Raw genomic sequence first — 18497 nt, forward strand, 5'->3', positions numbered from 1 at the left:
CACAGGGCTCGCAGAAAAGTGCCAGGCTGTGGGTTTGTCTGCACCCGTGCGACTGGAAATGGCACACCAACTACAGGGGCATAAGCTCTGTCCTACGGCAGCACCAGCTTTCCCTCAGCCTGGACACAAAGTCCCAAGAGCACAGCTGTGACAGAGGTGAGATGCAGTAGAAAAGTCCCATGTGGCTTATGAATGGCAAACCCTCAGACAGGTACCAGTGTGCTATCTTCTGCACAGTGCCACCTCTCCAAGGGACCCCTGGAGCTGTTCATCACATGGAAGGGATCCTCCCCTCCTACAGCATCCTCCCCTCGTACTGGGGCAGTGCCAGTTCCAGCAGCCACACCACTTTGCACTCACCTGGGGTGTGAAGTTGACACTGGCTCCACGGTTCAGCAGTAATTGGGCCACACTGAGATTCTCGTAGTGGGCTGCAATGTGCAAGGGGGTAAATCCAGTCTAGGGGAAAGAAGGAGGGATCAGCCCAGCCAGACACATGCTCCCTGCTGAAAGGATGGATAGATACAGCATACCAAGCTGCTGTTCTCCCTGGGGATGTGGAAAAGCTCCCAGATACGGGGTGGGAGAGCCACACACCTTGGAGAGGACGTCAGCATTGGGGTCATTCTGCAGCAGCACGGCAGCTGTGCGGGTGTCATCGTTGCGGGCTGCAATGTGCAAGGCGGGCAGGCGGACCTTACCCTTTGTCCCATAGTTGATAAGGTGAGCAACCACATTCTCATGTCCCTGCTGCAGAGCCACAGCTAGCGGCGTGAAGCCATCCTGACAAAGAGAGGCAGGTGAGAGGGGGAGAGCCAAGGAGCCACATCAGCGTCTGGCACATCCAAGAGCAGCCCCAGTAAGCAGGGCTGCAGCGTCCTCCCCAAGGACCTCACCTCTGTGGCTACATTCTGGTTGGCTCCATTTTCCAGCAGGAACTTGACAACTTCCAGGTGGTTTTCCTGCGCTGCCATGTAGAGGGGTGTGAAGCCTTTCTGCAAACAGAGCCGTGCACATCAATACAACCCTTCTTCCAGATCCTTGCAGAGCTCCACCCCACCAACAGCCACCCCCTCAGCTCATTGAACTGGGGAAAAATCACACACAGTGTGAGTGAGTAAAGTAAAAATCTAGTGGCAACATTGGAGCAATCAGAAAGCTGGAGCCGAAGGCCCCCCACATCCAGAAAGAACCAGGAGATGCTTCTCAGCAGTCAGCCCATAAAACACTGCCTTCCACTCTCTGCCTCTACACTCCCTGAACTCTGGGGATATTTTTCCCATCAGGCACACACTGAAGGGCTTGCAGCCCCACCAGGTCCACGAAAGAGTGAGCAAAGGAGGCATGGTGTGCAGACATGCAAGGGCTGCAGGAAAACTCACAGCTGTGTCAGCAAGCATCACCCATGAGTCCTCCCAGGAAGGGTTCAGCGTGCTTGTGTGTGCTGCCATGGACTCCCACCAGAGAGGGACTCACCTCCCATCGCTCTCAAGCCTCCCCACCCACTCGCACCCTCGTGAGGCAGAGCAATCCTTGACCCTGAACAGGACTAGAGAGGAACTGTAAAGGGCTGTTCAAGTACCCACGCTGGGCACAGTTCTCACCACGAGAACACCACCACCGCACGTGCTGGGGGCTTTTCCCACCCCAGCCTGTGTTACTCTACCTGCGACTGTGCGTTGACATTGGCCCCATAGTTCACCAGTTCCCGGACCACGTCCTGTTGCCCAGCCAGGGCAGCAATGTGCAGTGCCGTGTTTCCCTTCTGAAAGACACCACAGGGCAGCACTCAGGGGCGGGAACAACCCAGCTGGGAAAAGAGGGGCCTGACGTGTATACTAACACACATGCAAACAGGGCTGCTGCCATTTGGCAGCATCTGGCCAGGTTGGGACCATGCATCTCGAGCTCCATGCCCCACCCCTGCTGTAGACTTATATTTGCTGGCCAGGGAAGAGAATGATCTCGTATTTCTCATGAGGTTACTGGCAGCAAAAGCTGCGTGCGTTGTCAGCCTCTGCAAATCTCCAGCACCAGAGATGAGTATGGGAGGGAAGAAGGGGGAGCTGAGCTGGCAGCCTTCAGGCAAAACTGCAGAGTGTGTCCTGGGAGCCAAGGCATCCCAGCAGAGCTAAGGGATAAGCAGGCCAGAAAATGCAGACACAGGCTATTCCGACTTGTGCCTTGAGGTGGTGGGGGCAGAATACCAGACTCTGCTCCACACCCCGAGCCTTGCCAGAGCACAGGGGAGGTGGCATGCCAGGCCCACTCCCGGAGCCCTTTGGACAGTGCCAGAGGCTGCTCGTTTTTCAGCCCAGCTTGCTTGTGCCTCTGTCTCACCTGTCACGCAGTGAGAGCCACACCTTGCCATGGTGATGCAGGGAGGCAATGGTCCATGGAGCTCCAGAGCTCTCAAGGCTTGCAGCAATGGCACCAAGACCACACCAGTTATGCAGTGCACAGGGGCTGCCCTGGGCAGTGAGGGCTGATGTATGCAGGCAGCCCATGTGGAGAGGCAAGGACAGCACAAGCACAGGTTGTGGCTTCTGTTACTATCCTCTTGAGCTCACAGTGGCCCTTGTGGCCCCCAAGGGGCAGAGGCACGGGCAGAACCTCTCACTCACTGGGAGCGAAGGCAGGTCCTGGTCCCCCAGCCCAGCAGCACTGCCACCAGCACAGACGTCCAAGCAGCGAAAGGCAAACAGCGTGACTCACTGCCCACCTGCCGCTGGCGTGTCTGGCAGCAATGGCAACCTGTGGAGTAGTGACTAACGTGACCAGACTCCGTTCTCCTCACCTTGGTCGTTGTCTCCAAAACGATCTCCTTGTGCAGCAGCTCCACCACCATTTTCACATGGCCCTCCTTGGAGGCGAGGTGCAAGGCATTCAGCCCGTTCTGGAGGGAGCAAAGGTGGGAGAGGGGCATTAGTCACCAGATGGGGCTGAGGCTCTCCAGGGAACCATCTGCCCTGAGCTCCTGTACAGACTGGACTGTGAGCATTTGGCCTGTGCTGGAGAGGGCTCTGGCTACCGGGAGCAGGAATCGTTGTCCTGCCCTCGAGCCCTGCACTGGCATCAGCACGACAGCCACAGCTGGCTCCATGCTGCCAGGGGAGCTGCACGCAGCCCTGCACGCTGAGCTGCTGATTAATGCAGAGGTTTCCCCATGAGCAAGAAGTGCGGCCCCTGTAGACTGTTTCCTATGGATGGACGTCACCACAGCTCAGTGGGTGTGTGTGGCCCCACAAACGCTGTCTCAGTTGACACATCCCGGATGTCAACTCTTGACTCCGCTTCAGTGACTTTCCACAGGCGCCCATCCTTGAGATCACTTGCCTGCAGTGATGCTTTCCACAGCTAAAACACAGAGCTGAGCCCTCTGGATGGCCCAGAGCGAGGAGGATGCACACATTGTGTAAGTGTGCGTACAAACCTCAAAATTTAACATTCACACAGACAGAAGTGCAGTGAGAAGCTCTGCCTAGGACAATGGTTTTATCCAAGTGGCAGCTGAATTTAACTCATAACAGTTCAGGAGTTTCCAGTCTAGCAGCTAGCTTTGCAGACCACCCACCAACGGCTCCGTCCTGCTGTCCCTGCCCAGCACAAGGGCTGCTTTGCTCCCTTGGCACTGAGCTGTAGCAGAGGCTGCTGGGGAAGCATTGGCTGTGCCACTCTTCAGCTCTGCCTGCTCCTAGAAGCTCTCAACCAATGCAGGTGACTTCTTGGGAAGGTCTCTGCAGGTGCCCCGGTCCACCTCTCCTTTTTCCTACACATGAAACCACAGCCCCAGAAGCAAAGGGCTGGAGAATGCCCTTGGAACACCCCTGGGCTGTCGGAAGTCAGGGTCAGGCCAGCCAGCACCCCAGGGGCCGCTGAGATAGCTTCTGCTTCATTATTTCTGACTCCCTCTTCCACTTCCCAGATGTGAACAGAAGGGCTGCGATATTTGCTGGCAAAGAGGTTAAATATTTGCAGGCACTTTCAAATGGCACTTTTTTCCCCACAAGGGGAAAGTGCCTTGCTTCTCCCAGATGGATGCATTATGCTTACTCACCCCTGTGCAACTCGCTCACATGGCAGAGAGCCACCAGCTCCCTGGGAGCACACAGTCCTGCCCAAGCACTCCACCTCCTAACCATCTGTTCCAGCTTCTGTAGAGTACTGGAAGGTCACGTCACAGAATTGCTTCATCCCCACCTGAATGCAGGTAGGGGCACAGAAAATTCCAGGGGAAGCTCCAGTTTCAACCTTCAGCACTCCAGTTAAACTTACAAGAGCTTCCAGAGTGGGTTATCATATTGTGAAAAGGTTTTCTACCTCCCTCTTGCTCAAGACACCAGCCATCCAAGATCCCAGTTGGCATCATAAATTTGTCTGATTTGCACAGACAGCAAAAATGTACATATTCACAGGCTTCTTCAGCACACCAACTCCAACATCCCCTGGAGCCCCAAGCACAAGGGGCCTGCTGCCCAGGGGGAATGAAGCGGGGATGCTACAGCACTCACAGAACAGGGCCACTGAAAGGAAACGGTCCCCAGCCAGGCCTGGCTACACATAGACCATCACCTCGGTCCAGCCCAGCTTCTTTGACTGGGACACACCTGCACAGCTCCATTCCCAGGGTTGCTCCATTCCCTCACCTCTCTGAGCTCACAAGCTGGATAAGTGACCACAGACACAAGCACCCTGTTACACTCATGGATGCAACAAAACATATAGGAGGCAAGATCATGGATGCTGAGCTGCTCTCCTGAGCACATATGTCCTTTTACACAAAGGATTCATAAATAACATTTTGAAAGCTGAAAACCTGTGAGGAATCGTTATTCTCTGGCCTTACAGCGCTAAGCGCAATGTTTACAGAAGACTGTTTCCCAGTGGCCCATCGATATTTCAGCTTCAGGAACAACACAGGCTGTTTTGCACGTTTGCTTTGGCTTGACAGCTCATCTGACCCAAAACCGCCAAGGGATGTGTTTGATTTGAAAGGTGCTGTGTTCCCCTCGCTAACTGCTGCAAACGCTTCCCAGAAATCCCAGGCGCCGGCTGGCAATGCGACAAACAGCCCTGCAGAAAAACACAAGAGATGGGACTTTGCACCCAGCGAGGTGCTCCACTTTGCTGTGCCTCATTTCAGAATTTGGCCCCGAAGAGAGCCCTGCCCTGAGCTTCCCATCAGGACTGCGGCTGGCCACCCCACCAGAGACCACCTCCTGGCACCCCTCTGACCACTGCTGGCAAGGCTCATGGCAGCAAGGTCCGCTCAGCCTCAGCCTCCAGCTCCTCACAGCTGAGAGGGACGCGTGCGTGGCTTTGGAGCACAGGAAGAACACTGAGGACACTGGTGCAGATGGCAACAATGAAGAGGACGGAACTGGCAGGATGAAGATCAGATGGCATGTCAAGGTCTCTGCACATGTGTAAGAATACAGGACCTGTGGGATAGGTCTGACCACATATATCCCTCTTTATTCTATACAGGACATGTGAGGTTGGACCTTTCCCACAGGTCTGATATTCCTCAGAAGGAAACCCCAAAGTGCCATCTAACCTCAGGGAGATGGCAGGAACCAGTGCAAAGACATCATCACCTCATCATGCTGCGGCCTGGTGCTCCCCGTCAAAGTGTTAAATCACCTCACCAGCTGTAGAAATCTGGTTGGAAGCAGGACTCGTACCAGTGAACGGAGGCAGCTGATGACGGACCTCTGGGTGAGGAAGAAATTCAAAGCTATGGTCTTTAGCTCGTGCCTGGTTGTCTCTGCTCTGATTCCATGCAGAGCCCTCTCCAGACCCATCTATTCCTCTGCACTAGCGGCACCCAAGCCGTGGACGTAGAAATCCTTCCTCTGCTTTTAGGGCTGTCAGCAGCAGCGAGTGAACATCCTTGGCGTGCTCTGCGTGTGGAGGCTCCCATCTCAGAAGGTGTGGGTAAGCCTGGCCATGCACAGACACCCTGCTCCTGCCCCTCTCCTCCGGAGAGCCGCAGTACCTCACTGAACCTTTTCTGAGCAGACAAAGCCAGATGATTTCCACCACCAGGCTCTGCTCCAGCCTTTGCATGCATGGGGCATGAACGAGCGTACCACACAGGGCCACAGCCTCAGCCCCTCATGGCGAGGAGCACAGCACAGACGAGAGCAGCAGGGTCCCCCTCCTCGGGACGTGCTCTCTCAGCGGTCTGTACGGGAGGCGTGAGTACATTACCCAGCTTTTTGTGTCTGTTCATTTGTGGCTGAGCAGTTGAAGCCAGAACAGTGGGACTGCTTCCAGTGCCTGGCCCACTGCTGTGGCGCAAGGACAGGCGCTCCTCTCCACCGAGAGAGCCCAAGGAAGCAGCAGCTGGGTTTCACGAGCAGGCCAAATCACCAGATGAAGCATAGCAACTTGGGAGATCCTGCCAGGTACGAGCATATCTGTACGCAGTGATGAGTGTCAACCAAGTCCCTGCAGCCCTGTGCTACCAGCGTGTCACTTGGCCTCTCCTCTTTTCAAACCCTATACGTCTCCAAAAAGGTTGTGGGGTCAAAGCCTTGAGCCCACCCATGGGAGCCCAAGGGAAAGCTCATTTTCAGAGGGCTGAAACAGAAAGTTTTCTAATTCTTTTCCATACAAGACCCCTCTGATCTAAATCTCATATACGCCCACACAATCCTAGGAGTTTTTGAGATTATCTGGATGTTGATTATCCACCAATAATCCAGACAACACACTGGGGAACAAAATGAGACACCTCATGAGCTTTCCCCAAGCCTCCTCTAGTGTCCTGCCGAGGAGAATGCAATCTGCAACATGCCCCAGAGGCCTGCAGAAGCCCAGCATTTCTGCACACCACTGTCAGCCAGAAAAGAAAAGGAGACAGAGACATTTCCTGGGGCAACCTATCTGCAGTAACTGCACCAGCCACCGCAGTGCACAGATCAGTAGCTTTGAACCACACCTGGCCTGGGGACTTGACACTGAACCAGGCGAAGGTCCATTTGTGCTACCTGCCGAGTCAGCCTTCCCAACATCACTGCTGCTCTGGAAAGCAGCTGACAGTGCCGTCTGTCTGTTCGTCCTGCTCGGCCCAAGCCCCCCTGAGTCTCTCCCTGCAGCACCTACCCTGATTCAGGCTGAGCCACTTGCATTTGGCAGCTGCACAGATACAAAATGCTCTGTCAATTATGTGCAAGCCATTCCTCTGGAATGTCGAATATGTACAAGCCTGCAGATCTTTCTTGTGGCAGAGCTGTCCCTGATCTGGGCTGGGGGGGGGCTCCACCTGCCCAACACCTCGCATGCCACCAAGACTGGAGTTTTGCAAACATCCTTCGCTTGTGTGCAGCTGCAGCTTCTGGGAATCTGAAAGCCCGAGCATTAGAGATAACCCCAAGAGTGAGTCCTGCGTGGTGCTACACTCTTCGCTCTGCCCTCTGACAAACAGCTGAGCCTCTCCCAGCTGTTCCAGTCACTGGTGGCCCCGAAGAAGCCTCTGCTCTCCCACCTGCCAATGCACTTTTCTACCCTCCAGACAGCACTGCCAGGCACCCTGGGTCCTCAGCTTTTGCAGTTCTCCTTGTCCCAGAGACCACGGGTCCAGAGCTGTTCTCTGGCCAGACTGTCCCCTGCCCAGCAGCCAGCACGGGCTGGGGGCTGCACAGAGCCTCTTCCCAGCAGTGCCTGCCCAGAACAGCTGCCATACGGCAGCGACCCAGGCTGGTGATCCAGGCACGTCTCCTGTAGGGCTTTTAAACTCGCTTTGCCACAGTGTCCACCTGCCCACTTATACTCTGCTCCACGCCAGGATCAGGGAAGGCGCTGCCAGAGCAGGGCCAAGCAATCAGGCAGCCACTGGGCACCTCCCCGTCCCCATCCTTCAGGGAAGGGTGAGGAAGGGATGTGGTGGCTGTCACCTGGGCTGGGGAGAGCCACCGCATGGCATGTTTTCACATGAGCGAGAGGTGGTACCAGAACCCCTTTGGGTTTCACCTACCTGGTTACAGGTGTTAATATCTACCCCATTCCTGAGGTGATCCAAGGCTTTGTCCAGATTCCCAGATCTTGCAGCTCTCAGGAAACTGGTCGCAGCATCGGCCTTTGGGAAAAAAAGAAAAACCGTGAGGCTTGGGCTCCTGCTGTTTCCCCCCATCATCAGCATGGGGCCACCTCGGCCCTTGGCTGCAGAGCATGTGGCTACAGAGACCAGGCAGGACAGGCAGAGGCTGGGCAGATGGAGGTGGGCACTGCTGGGACAAGCTGAGAGGCTCCGAATCAGACAGGATGGGGCAGGGCTGGGAATGGAGCTCAAGGTGGAGAGCATCCTTGAGCAGGGGGAAGAGAGCCACACGGGGCCGTGGCTTATCCCAGCGCTGCTGGCAGGGCAGGGAGGACACTGTAAGGGGACCACAGCAGCTATGGCAGCCTCCCTTGGCCCAGCAAACGCTTCTGTGTCCTGGCTGAGAGAGAGCAGCGAGAGACAAGCAGCAGAACGCAGCTTTAGTGAACCTGCCTTTGCTGTCCTCCAGAAACCACTGGGAAGCCACAGTGTCGTCGGGGACAATGACCCTGACTGCACATGCTGCAGCCAGGAAAATTGCAACAAGGCAGTGCTTCCCTGCACCACTAAGACAGCCACCTCAGGCAAGATGCAGCAATACTTTGAGCAAAACTATTTAGTGGTTAAGGCAGCAAATGAAGACCACGAGATGGCTCACCAAAAGCTGGATAACTACAGGGCAGAGATGCAGTGACAGCTCTGTGTGGCTGGGACCATGAGCTGGTGACTGCCTGCTAGGTCCAGCCCAGAGGGCTCTCTGCAGCACAGAGCCATGAGACATCTGTTGCATGGCAGCAGGACACACTCCCCTGCCCTCCGCTCTGTTAGAAAACCAGAGCCCCTTTCTTACCACTCATGCTGGAGTCACCGAGGGACCTCCTGTGCTATGTGAGCATATGTCCTGCCAGAGCTAGCCACCCTTCAGCACCCACAGCCCAGCTGTGGAGGAGCATCCAGGGTTAGTGAGCTCCTGGGACAGGCGCAGGAAGCAGCGCAGCCTGAGGACAGCGCTGGTGGCAGACCTAGGCAGGATGGTGCAGGAGGTGGGTTCAGGACCCCCGTCCTCCCAGCCTCAGTCATTCCATCTTGGAAAGCGGAGCAGCACCACTTGGCTGCCTCCTGCCCTCCTCCATCCTTTCTGCTCTCACCCTCCTACCCAGAGATGCAGCCCGTGGCAGGGTCCACTGCCCTGCTACCCCCTGAAGAAGGGAGGCCCACAGGCAGGGTGTCCTGGTCCCCCACGCAGGACCCAGCTGCGGCTCCCACAAGCGGTGGCTGGGTGCCACGGCCCTGTCAAAGACAAAGGGACAGGTGGAGGAGGGCAGCGCTGCCATGCCCCGTGCCAGCGCGCAGCCTCTGCGTGCCAGGGAACACGTGCAGCAGGCGTGCCCCCAGCCAGCTGGCACCGTGTGCTGCCACCCCAGAGGAGAGCCCTGCCTGTATGGGAGGAGCCCTCAAACACACATCAGGGCTGCCAGCTCTGTGGAGGGCTGCAAGCACAGAGGAGACATACCGCGGCACCTCAGCGCTCTCTGCTTGTTCATGCTGATCTACTGTAAAAGGCAGAGGGCAGTGCCGGCACTGCCCTTAGAAGTGCACATTGGTGCCTGGATCCCAGTGAGGAAACACTGACAGCTTCAACCAACAGGCTGAGTGCAAAGAGCTTTTCCAACTTCAAACCCTGCTGGAAGCCTCTGCATCTCAGGTCAGGACCCCAGCTATGCTGCAGGCACACCAGCTACAGCACGGACCTTTGGAAGCAACCCCCTTGGAAGTTCAAAGCACAGCTCAGCCAGACTCTCCCACCCACAGGACACACATGGAGCTGCGAAGATTAAAATGGTAAGACTTGACAGGCTCTGGCAGCAAAGGGGCTCCCAAAGCCCCAGCACACCCAGCAGCGGAGACCACAAGCAGGAAGCAAGCAGAAAAGCAAAGCAGAGGTTTGTGCACGAAGGAGAAGTGCATTGTATACTCACAGCCACGTCTGGACGGGACCTGCCCTTTCGTGCTGCCATAGTCCGGCACCTCAGCTGAAACCTGAGCCTGGCGTCCCCTCTCCCCCTCCTTGGTTATCTACTCCCCAGCTTTGAGAGAGCCAGTAAGTTACATTGCATTCTCTCTAAAAATACCATCTTACTCCTTGCTCCAACACAGACCCTGCAGGGATCACCAGCCGCTAATGGAATTTGTTCATTTTCTCTCCATTATTGTGTCAGACAGGATATTTAATAGCAAGCTGCCTGCAGAAAGCAGATGCCTGCTGCCAAGCACAGGGAGCAGGTCAGAGCTGCAGAGAGCACCTTGGGAAGGGCAACAACAAGCAGCCCCACAGACATGCCCGGGAGCCCGGCATCTCACAGGTAACACCCGCCCTGAAGCAGAGGGGTGGTGGGACCCTTCCTGATGGGCTCAGGCTTGGGTGCTTCAGAGCGAATACCCTCCCGCTCACTGGGACCAGCACGCACCGCTCCGGGAAGCGCAGAGAACTCCAGGGTGCCAGACACCAGCAGCCAGGTGGCACAGGCAGCCAGAGAAGGGGGAGCTCAGCTCTGATGGCAAAAGCAGAGGGAAGAGACCTGCGGTCATGTTGCCTTCCCAAAGTCCCTGTGCACACTGTAATTACCCACCTTTCACTCAGGGGAACTATGTCACAACAGCTCGTGGTACTTTGGGGTGTCACAGACAGCCTGACAGAACAAGATTAGGAAGGGAACTTAAGCATATATTGGGTCACTGCCCTCTCCTTTTTTGACAAAAAGGAGCAGTGACAGCAAGAAATGCAGAGATCCTACGGACATAAGCATATGTGCGTATCAAAAAGATGCACACACATCCCAGCCAGCACAACACAAATGCACCTAAATGCAGATGCGCTCACATTGCAGTCACAATCCACAGACGAGCACAAAGTGTAGCACAGGCACGCCACATGCACCCACTTGGTATCTGTGCACATACTGCTGCGCACACACACACACACACAGAGTCTCTTGCTATCCTTGTACCCCAGGATGTGCAGCAACTGCTTCCAGATGCAAAGAATGCCCCCAGTGGTTTTCCTTTTTTGTTGTCTGTAGTGTTTCTTTCCACTCTCCTTTGCTTTCCCAGCAATTTTCCAGGAAGGAGTTATTCCAAGGGGAGAAGATAAACTTATTTGTCATTGTGTACTTCTTGCACTCTTTCACAACTGCTAAATCGCACACATAGGTGTTGTGTGCTACAGACTTGTGGATGTTCAAGCTGTGAAGTGGCAGGATGCTGCTTACAGCAGTTCCCAGAGGCAGAAGTCCTCAGATCTGGACTTTGCAAAATGTTCAAGACCTAAAGTAAAAATAAGCACAGTGCAGTGGGCTGTGCTTTTCCTCTCCCCTTCCCTTTCTCTTTCAGGCAACAGCTCCCCTTGTCTCCTGGCAAACAATCTTTTCCCTTTCTCTCTCCTGGCCCTGACAGCAGGCTTCCCCAGTCCCTATTCGCAGACGCCTTCCCTGCCTGCAAAGCCCTGCCCTGTGGTACATCACTGCCACCAGAGGGATGTCCCAGCCCCTAGTGCCTTTTCACTCCAACAGCAGCCTGGGCCTGACCAAAGCCCTTGCACTGTAGCTGTGCCGAAGGCAAGATGCAAAGTGGATGTTCTGCCAAGCCAGAGGTTCAGGCTGGATTTCAAGGGCTGCAGCCAGAGGTTCAGTAATCTTGCTTTGTTTGTCTTCTGTCCACAGTTGGAGCCCTGCTCTAATCTCTTCTGGCAGTGCCATCTTTCTCACTCCCACCCTGGGAGGAGCTCCACCAGCTCCTTCTGCACACCGCTGATAAAGGAAGGGAGGGTCTCAACATTGCCTCCTTCTCTGAAAGGCGGCCACATCTGTCAGGAACCCGCTCAGTACAGGCTGCTAAATGCTGCACATAGATGATTCCCAAGTGCAAATGAGTTCAGAAGCTGATGCTGCTGTCACAGCGTTTTCTGGGCCAAGGAAACAGGCAAGAAGCAAGTTGCCATGCTGTTCGAGACTGGCGAAAAGCACACGTGCATCCTGCTACACTGCCCTCTTCACCCTGTCTACCCACTTGTCTCTCCTGTCTGCAAGTCTTCTGCTGGAGCGACAAGGCAGCCTGGGCAGGGACTGCTAATCCTTCATTGTTTATTCAGCACCCAGCAGGAGGAAGGGGCTGAGCTGGCTGCTTGCTGGGGAGCTCCAGAGGAGGTGGGACCCCTTCACTGCAAGGATGTGCATGCAGATTGATGGGACGGCTTGGGCCCATGTCCTGCTGCAAACATGGCCAAAGATGCTCAGAGAAAGGGACGGGGCACCCTTTCCAACAAGCCCATGACTCCAGCAGTCCCCGAAGAGAAGCCCTGCCCAGTTAGAGGCTGCCGGGATCCACTGGCCCTTCCCACTGCCTGCTGAAACAAAGTGTTTTGACTTAAACCAGCTGATTCCAGGTGATAACCTAGAGCCCTTCTCATCAGATGGGAGTCAGTCCTGCAAACTAAAACAGTTGCTAAGATTAAGCGCTGTCAGAGATGGATCCTAGGGTCTCTCTAAGAAGATCAGGGAAGATCAGGAAATTTGAATCAGGGATTCAACTCAGAATGCCCAGAAACAGAAACCGCACTGTCTGCCGTACAGGAACTTTCTTCCCTATCTGCATTCACAGAAGCTTGGCACTCCCAGTGGTGTCTGCAGTGGATACAAAACCTACTGTCAGGTTTCTGCCTTCTGGGTGGAAGAAAGCATTCAGCAGAGCACAACATCTCCAGAGAAGCCATCGGAGCAAAGCCTCAGGCAGGCTGCCAGAGGAGCACAGAGAAGAGGCTACCAGGCACATACTGCAAACCCAGATAAAAGAGAAAAGCAAAAGCCTTGGGCAAGCTCATCAGATGAAAGGATATATGCCCAAAACCTATTCTCTCACCATCCTCACCCCTGGCCACATGATTTAGGGCAGGTCTGCAGACTTTAATAGGACTAATGAGAGTCAAGACAGCGAGAGGTCATCCCTGGCAAGCACCTGCCACGCGAGCCTCCTCTCATTTCATGCAAAACCCTGAGTAAACCCTTGGTCCATGTTCCTTTCCTCTGAGTGGAGATTTCACAATACCCCAGGCCTCCCTAGGGCACGTACCACTGTTCATCAGATCATCACAGGCCAATGGCTGGTAACGGCAGCAGGGACCCCCAGCGACAAGAGTGCAGGGGTGGGAGCACAATCATCTTGCAAGCAGGAGAATCTGACCATGCAGAAAGCAAGAACTCTGCGCATGTTCCTGCAGCAAGGGGGCTGTTAGAGCTGAAAGAGAACTCAGCACAACTGGCAGAGCAGAAATCCCAAAATAAAGGAAAGAGGGCCCCTGCCACATTTGTGAGAAGGGAGGCAACTTGTCTATTAGTTTGAGCTTGGAAGGTAGTAAAGAGGAGGCAAGTTTTCAGGTGCAGTCACCTGGCCTATTTATTACGCACAGTCCTCCATCTTTACAGAATCATAACTAACTAGCTTTTGGAAAGCCCATTTTTATTCAGTCCTAACAGAAGAGATGTTCTGGACTGTCACTGGCGGTGCAGTTCAGGGCCACGGTTAACTCTGTCCCTGCTGAGCATGTCCAGGTGCAGACAGTATCTGTGCTGGCTCCTTCCCTCCCCCCTCACAGATCCCCTTTGATAGCTGCTGAAGCTGGAAAAGGTTCAGGACCGGAGGAGGGTGTATATCAGAAGCAACTTAATCTGCAGCGAACAAGGACTCGGGAGCTGCCCCTTCATAGCAGACTGATCCTTCTGATAAGGATTCCCTGGTGCTACAGCCTGCAGCTCTATGAAAGCCTGTCTGTCAGTTACCACCTACTACTAATGGATTTTCTAAGCAGCAGCATCAAGATTTTGTTCTGCCCTTTGCAAAGCACCACTTCCCAATGAAGTACAGCGCCGGGTCCAGCAGCACTGAGTGGAGAGAGGAACAGGGGCTAGTCCAGATACCCAGGCAGGGAGCTGGAGAACAGAACATTGTCTCTCTCACACAGAGCCAAAGCAAGGCAAGAGCTAGCACAGCTACTGCTCCTGCCGGCTGGGATGAGGTGCACCCAGGGGAAAGCTGTCACACTCCTTTGATATTAGCAGGAGCCTCTGCTCTCTGCACATCCTGAAAAAGAAAAGCTATTTTTACCTCATCAGAAAATACATAGACTGTGACTGAAGACAATACATCAGAGCTTGTTGCTCAGGAACTACACCTCTTCTTACAACGTAACAGCACTTACAGCTGGTGAGAGAGATGCGGCAGCACTGTGACTGCTTTTTGTCTCCTACTTTCCTAACGCCCTGCCCTCCTGGACCGTGACACGGCTCAGGCAGGTATGTGCAACAAACACTGCCGGTGAAAGGGGGAACATGGGGACATGTTTTGAGCCCATCTGATACAAGCCAGGGACAAAGGCACACCTTGTGAGCCAGCCTCATCTTGCCCTGGGCTCTGGGCAGTGCCCTTGCACTCAGGAGAGGGGCTGGAGGCTGGAGCATGCCATCAGGGTCTGACCCAGTGCCTCGTGCTGAAAATTCCTTCTCTTTGCTAGTGTTATGTATGGTTTTTGCTAGTGTTATGTGTCCTCCTAATTTCTGCAGTCTGTATTAGTTTGTTCTGTCCCTCTGCTTCAGCAGGGCTAGCCCACACCTGCTTTGCTTGCTTGCATGAGCGAAAGTGCTGAGAAGGGGGCTTTCTGCTATGATGCGCAGGCTGTGAGAAATCGCACCACAGACCCCGTGCCACGGCTGCAGGAGATTTACTGCTAGCAGTGCGCAGCCAGACTGGCCTGGCCAGCGCTTGGGGTGCAGCCTCCGGAAGCCATGCAGGGAAGAAAGCACCAACAGGAAAGCACCTGAAGCACAAGCCTGGCAGTAGATCACTGCCAGTTGATCCCTGGTGAGGACATGCGAGTAAAAGCTGTGGCAGCACAGCCACCTGCTCCTCAGCAGAGCTAGTGCAGCACTGTGCCTAGAAAGAAACGTCATCCTGTGCACCTGTCCCAGAGCTTCGGGTGGGTAAAAAAAGAAAGCTGATAAACACAGAAATCAACATGTACCATTAAAATTGAGCAAGAAAAAAACAACCCCTACTGGGCACTTCACATCTCCCAGCAAAGCAGCAGTGAGAAGGACAAGGTGAGTACAGCACCAGGGGGACCCAGGAATTCTGGATTCAATGCCAGGCTCTGCCACTGAATCCCAGCACGACCTTAGGCAAGCTCCCAGCTACCTAGGAAGGGCAGCAAACCTATTCTGCCGTTCTGTGGCCCATTTAGGCTGCCATCTTTTGGGAACCTTTTCCTCTGGACTAGACTTAAATCCATATTCCCAACCAGGATATATCTAAATTCCTTTGTGCAAAAAACCACTCAGAGCTGACCTGATTCCTCTCCCCCTAGTGCTGCCCAGTGAGCCCATTACCATGCCTAGGACTGCCCAAGTACTCACCCTCAGGTAATGCAGGCATGGCATCGCTGCAGGAGAGTCAGCTTGCCCTGGACAGCCAGGGTCTGCAGGTCTGATCAGTCCACTTACACTGAATGCTGCAGCCAAACCAAGTGTGAGCAGCCAGCCCAGAAGAGTTGTTATCAACAGGAGGCCTGCACCCTATCTCACCTCTCACGTGCCTGCCAGCATGCCAGCACGGCAGGAGGCTCCTGTCTGCAGCCTGGAGATTACAGGCTGCTCTGCTGGGCCAGAGCTGCCAGGCTGGACACCGCGCGCCGTGCCTCAGGCACACCTCACAAACATGCCTGCGGGCTGTAAACAGGGACGAGCCCGTGTGCACGAACCCTGTTCTTCAAACAGCACAAGGGAAAATGGAGCTTCAGAAATACACCGCAAAATGAAACAATGCTGTGGCCTGAACCACACTGCCTCTTGGTTTGTGCTGCACAAAGCAGGCTGGGCTGGAGGCAGTTAGCAGAGGAGCCTGGACAGTCCGCTGGTCTCTGCGGACCGTGGCTGGGGCACAGTCCCAAAGTGAGGGACGCTGAGATGGAACTGATGTGGCAGATGAGGTCTAGTGACAGCAGCTCCAGGCCCTTTGTAGGGCCTGGGGCCCGCTGCAACACAATGAACGCGCCCCTTCCCCCCTTCTACCTGCGCAGCAGACTCCTGCTCCAGCATCCCTTCAGGAGATCCTTGCTTGCAGCAAGAAGGCAAGGGGTCCACAGTGGTTGGTGCATGCCCTCTCTGAAAGACATGCAAGGGAGTCACACCGATCGTCCAAAGGAACAGACCTCCTGGAGAGCACTCCCTTCCCACCCTCTCCTTGTGCTCAGGCCCGGGGTGACAGCACAGAGCACCACAGGATGCTCGCCTGGCACTCCTGGGTGGCAGGATACATCCTTCTGCTAGTGCTTTCCCACCCCATTTGGGGTCAAGATGCTAAACTGGGCAGCCTCCACAAAGCACTGGGGCAGTGCCGGACAGCTGCACAGCTTGGTTTCTATTTCTAGCTACCGTTCACCAGGTCCTTTTTGCCAATTACAGGTTCAAGAAGGCCAAGGCACTTTCTGCACTGGGGCCATCCAGTGAGGCCATGAGCTGATCACGCCTGCAAGGACCTGGGCAGCATACAGATAAATACAGCTTGTGACACCTGCAGCTGCCAAGAGAACAAAACCAGCTCTGCCAGCTGCATCCCCCTACGGAATTCCTATAAAACAGCCCAGCCCACCACTGGGAAAGCTTATACCAGCTGAAGCAGGAAAAGTAGATCAAGAGAGCCTGTTAGGACAGAAAAATGTTTTGCATTATGTAGAAACTAAGATTTTTATACTGAGCAAAGGCCAGGTTGAAGCATTACAGCAAAGAATAGTCGTTATCTCAGTCTAACGAGAACACCTTCCCTTTGTCTACTGCAATTCAGTACTTCCCTGGAAGCCTGGGATCCCTCAGGTGTTTGACCTGTAACAGACTCCACCTCCAGTTCAGGTAGAGCTCAAATGTTAATTATCACAGTGATGGGCAGTGTAACTTCTGGCTGGGACACTGCATTTGCTCTGAAGCGTTGCTGCTCTGAACCTACAGGCCAACACCATCGATGTCTCAGATCCTGCTGTTTTTTTTCCTCTGCGTAACCGTATGTCATGAACGCAAATACGAGTCCTCTGCACTCTGAAGACAGAACCTTCCCAGCCAGGGCTCTTGAGCCGATCAGGAGCTGCTGGCTCAGAATAATGCAAACTTCCTGCAGGACGTGCTGCCACCAGGTACCATGCGCGCTTGACAAAGCCCTAGAAATGAGACCTGTGCCCTTCGGTCCACCTGGGGTTACATCATACCACACTTCTGGGAAGAACAGTGCAAAAGTCCCTGTGAGACCTCTCCACCTGTGTGTGGAACAAGTCCCCTGAGACTGCGTGCAGAGCGAGGAGCAGCTGCAGGTGCTGCAGGGACAGGGACAGTAACCGCGGGGTGCTTTGGGTGCTGAGAAGGAATTGCCCCAGGTCCCCAACACTGAGGCAGAGCCTCTCCACAGCCATGAGAAATGAGGAAAGTGCCTAAACCCAAGAGCCCCTCACAAGGATGTTTGTTTTTCCCAGAGCTTCTCTAAGGCACAGAGAAGAACTACCACCAGGCACTGCCCTGGCAAGCCTGGCCAAGCCACAAAAGGCTTTGCTGCTGCACTGGGACCTGGAGCTCTGCCTGCAAGCAGCCCTCCACCACCTGTGTCATAGCTCAGAAGAGGCAGCAAGAGGCAGCCCAGGCTGTCTGGGTCATCCACGCAGGCTGGCAGGTTCAGGACCACAGCAGACCCATGGGATGGCATGTTGCATGGCACAAGATACCTGTCTTTAGGCAACTGTATGGAGCCCAAGGGTTAACTCCATGACCAGTCGTATCTCCATAGTTCTAGAGGTGAAGGGTATTGCAAAGAGCAGGAATGAGCGGTATCCTGAGAGGTGGCAGGCACATGCCTGCTCACTCCCTGCCCTGAAGAAGGGGAAGAGCACAGCAGTTTGCCTTGAAGCGTGCCATACACTGATAACCATTTATTTTGTCAGCTGGTTGTAGAGCCGGTGCAGGCTCCATCTCTACGGGAACTTAGAGACACTTAAAACTTAGAACTCTTTGCTACATCAATTGCAGTCACTCATTAATCATACTCTTCTGAACACTTCACACTGATCCATCTACGAGGTCTCACCTCACTCATTACCACCGCAGCTGAGGAATTTCTGAGGTTCTCCCTATATGTTCGCAGACAGGCGAGTTGCATGCATCAGTTCTGAAAACTAATACTCTTGAGCAACTCGCTTTACTAGCATTCCGTCACTGTCATCTTGCCTGTTACACCTAACAGTAACATCTTCGACACAGCTAGCACTTCTGGAGAAAACAGAAGTATGGGCACAATCCCGCCTGAGAAATCAGAGCCCAGAAGAGCCTGAAAATTAATGAATACAGCTCTAATAAACAAATAGCACTTAATC

The 18497-nt window shown here is 54.4% G+C and overlaps 1 protein-coding gene across 14 annotated transcripts in view; it reads right to left on the bottom strand.

The window, feature by feature from the left end:
• The window catches only part of LOC308182905 (ankyrin-1-like), a 71600-nt gene that overhangs the window by 21726 nt on the left and 31377 nt on the right, over window positions 1-18497 (bottom strand). For 8 of the 14 annotated variants that reach the window (XR_013942147.1, XR_013942148.1, XM_080568243.1 and 5 more), the window contains 6 exons: window positions 7982-8083; window positions 2798-2896; window positions 1667-1765; window positions 897-995; window positions 598-783; window positions 361-459 (listed from right to left, as the gene is read on the bottom strand). Coding sequence is in view for 12 of the 14 variants with exons in the window: in XM_080568242.1 (XP_080424368.1) it covers window positions 361-459; window positions 598-783; window positions 897-995; window positions 1667-1765; window positions 2798-2896; window positions 7982-8083 (684 nt within the window). In the remaining 2 variants the exon portion in view is untranslated. Of the gene's footprint in view, window positions 1-360; window positions 460-597; window positions 784-896; window positions 996-1666; window positions 1766-2797; window positions 2897-7981; window positions 8084-10023; window positions 10100-15504; window positions 16124-16158; window positions 16252-18497 lie in introns of those variants that run through there. The other 6 variants (XM_080568248.1, XM_080568247.1, XM_080568244.1 and 3 more) reach the window with 4 other exon arrangements.

Source organism: Anser brachyrhynchus, assembly GCF_964034855.1.
Source record: "Anser brachyrhynchus genome assembly, chromosome: 26".
NCBI lineage: Eukaryota > Metazoa > Chordata > Aves > Anseriformes > Anatidae > Anser > Anser brachyrhynchus.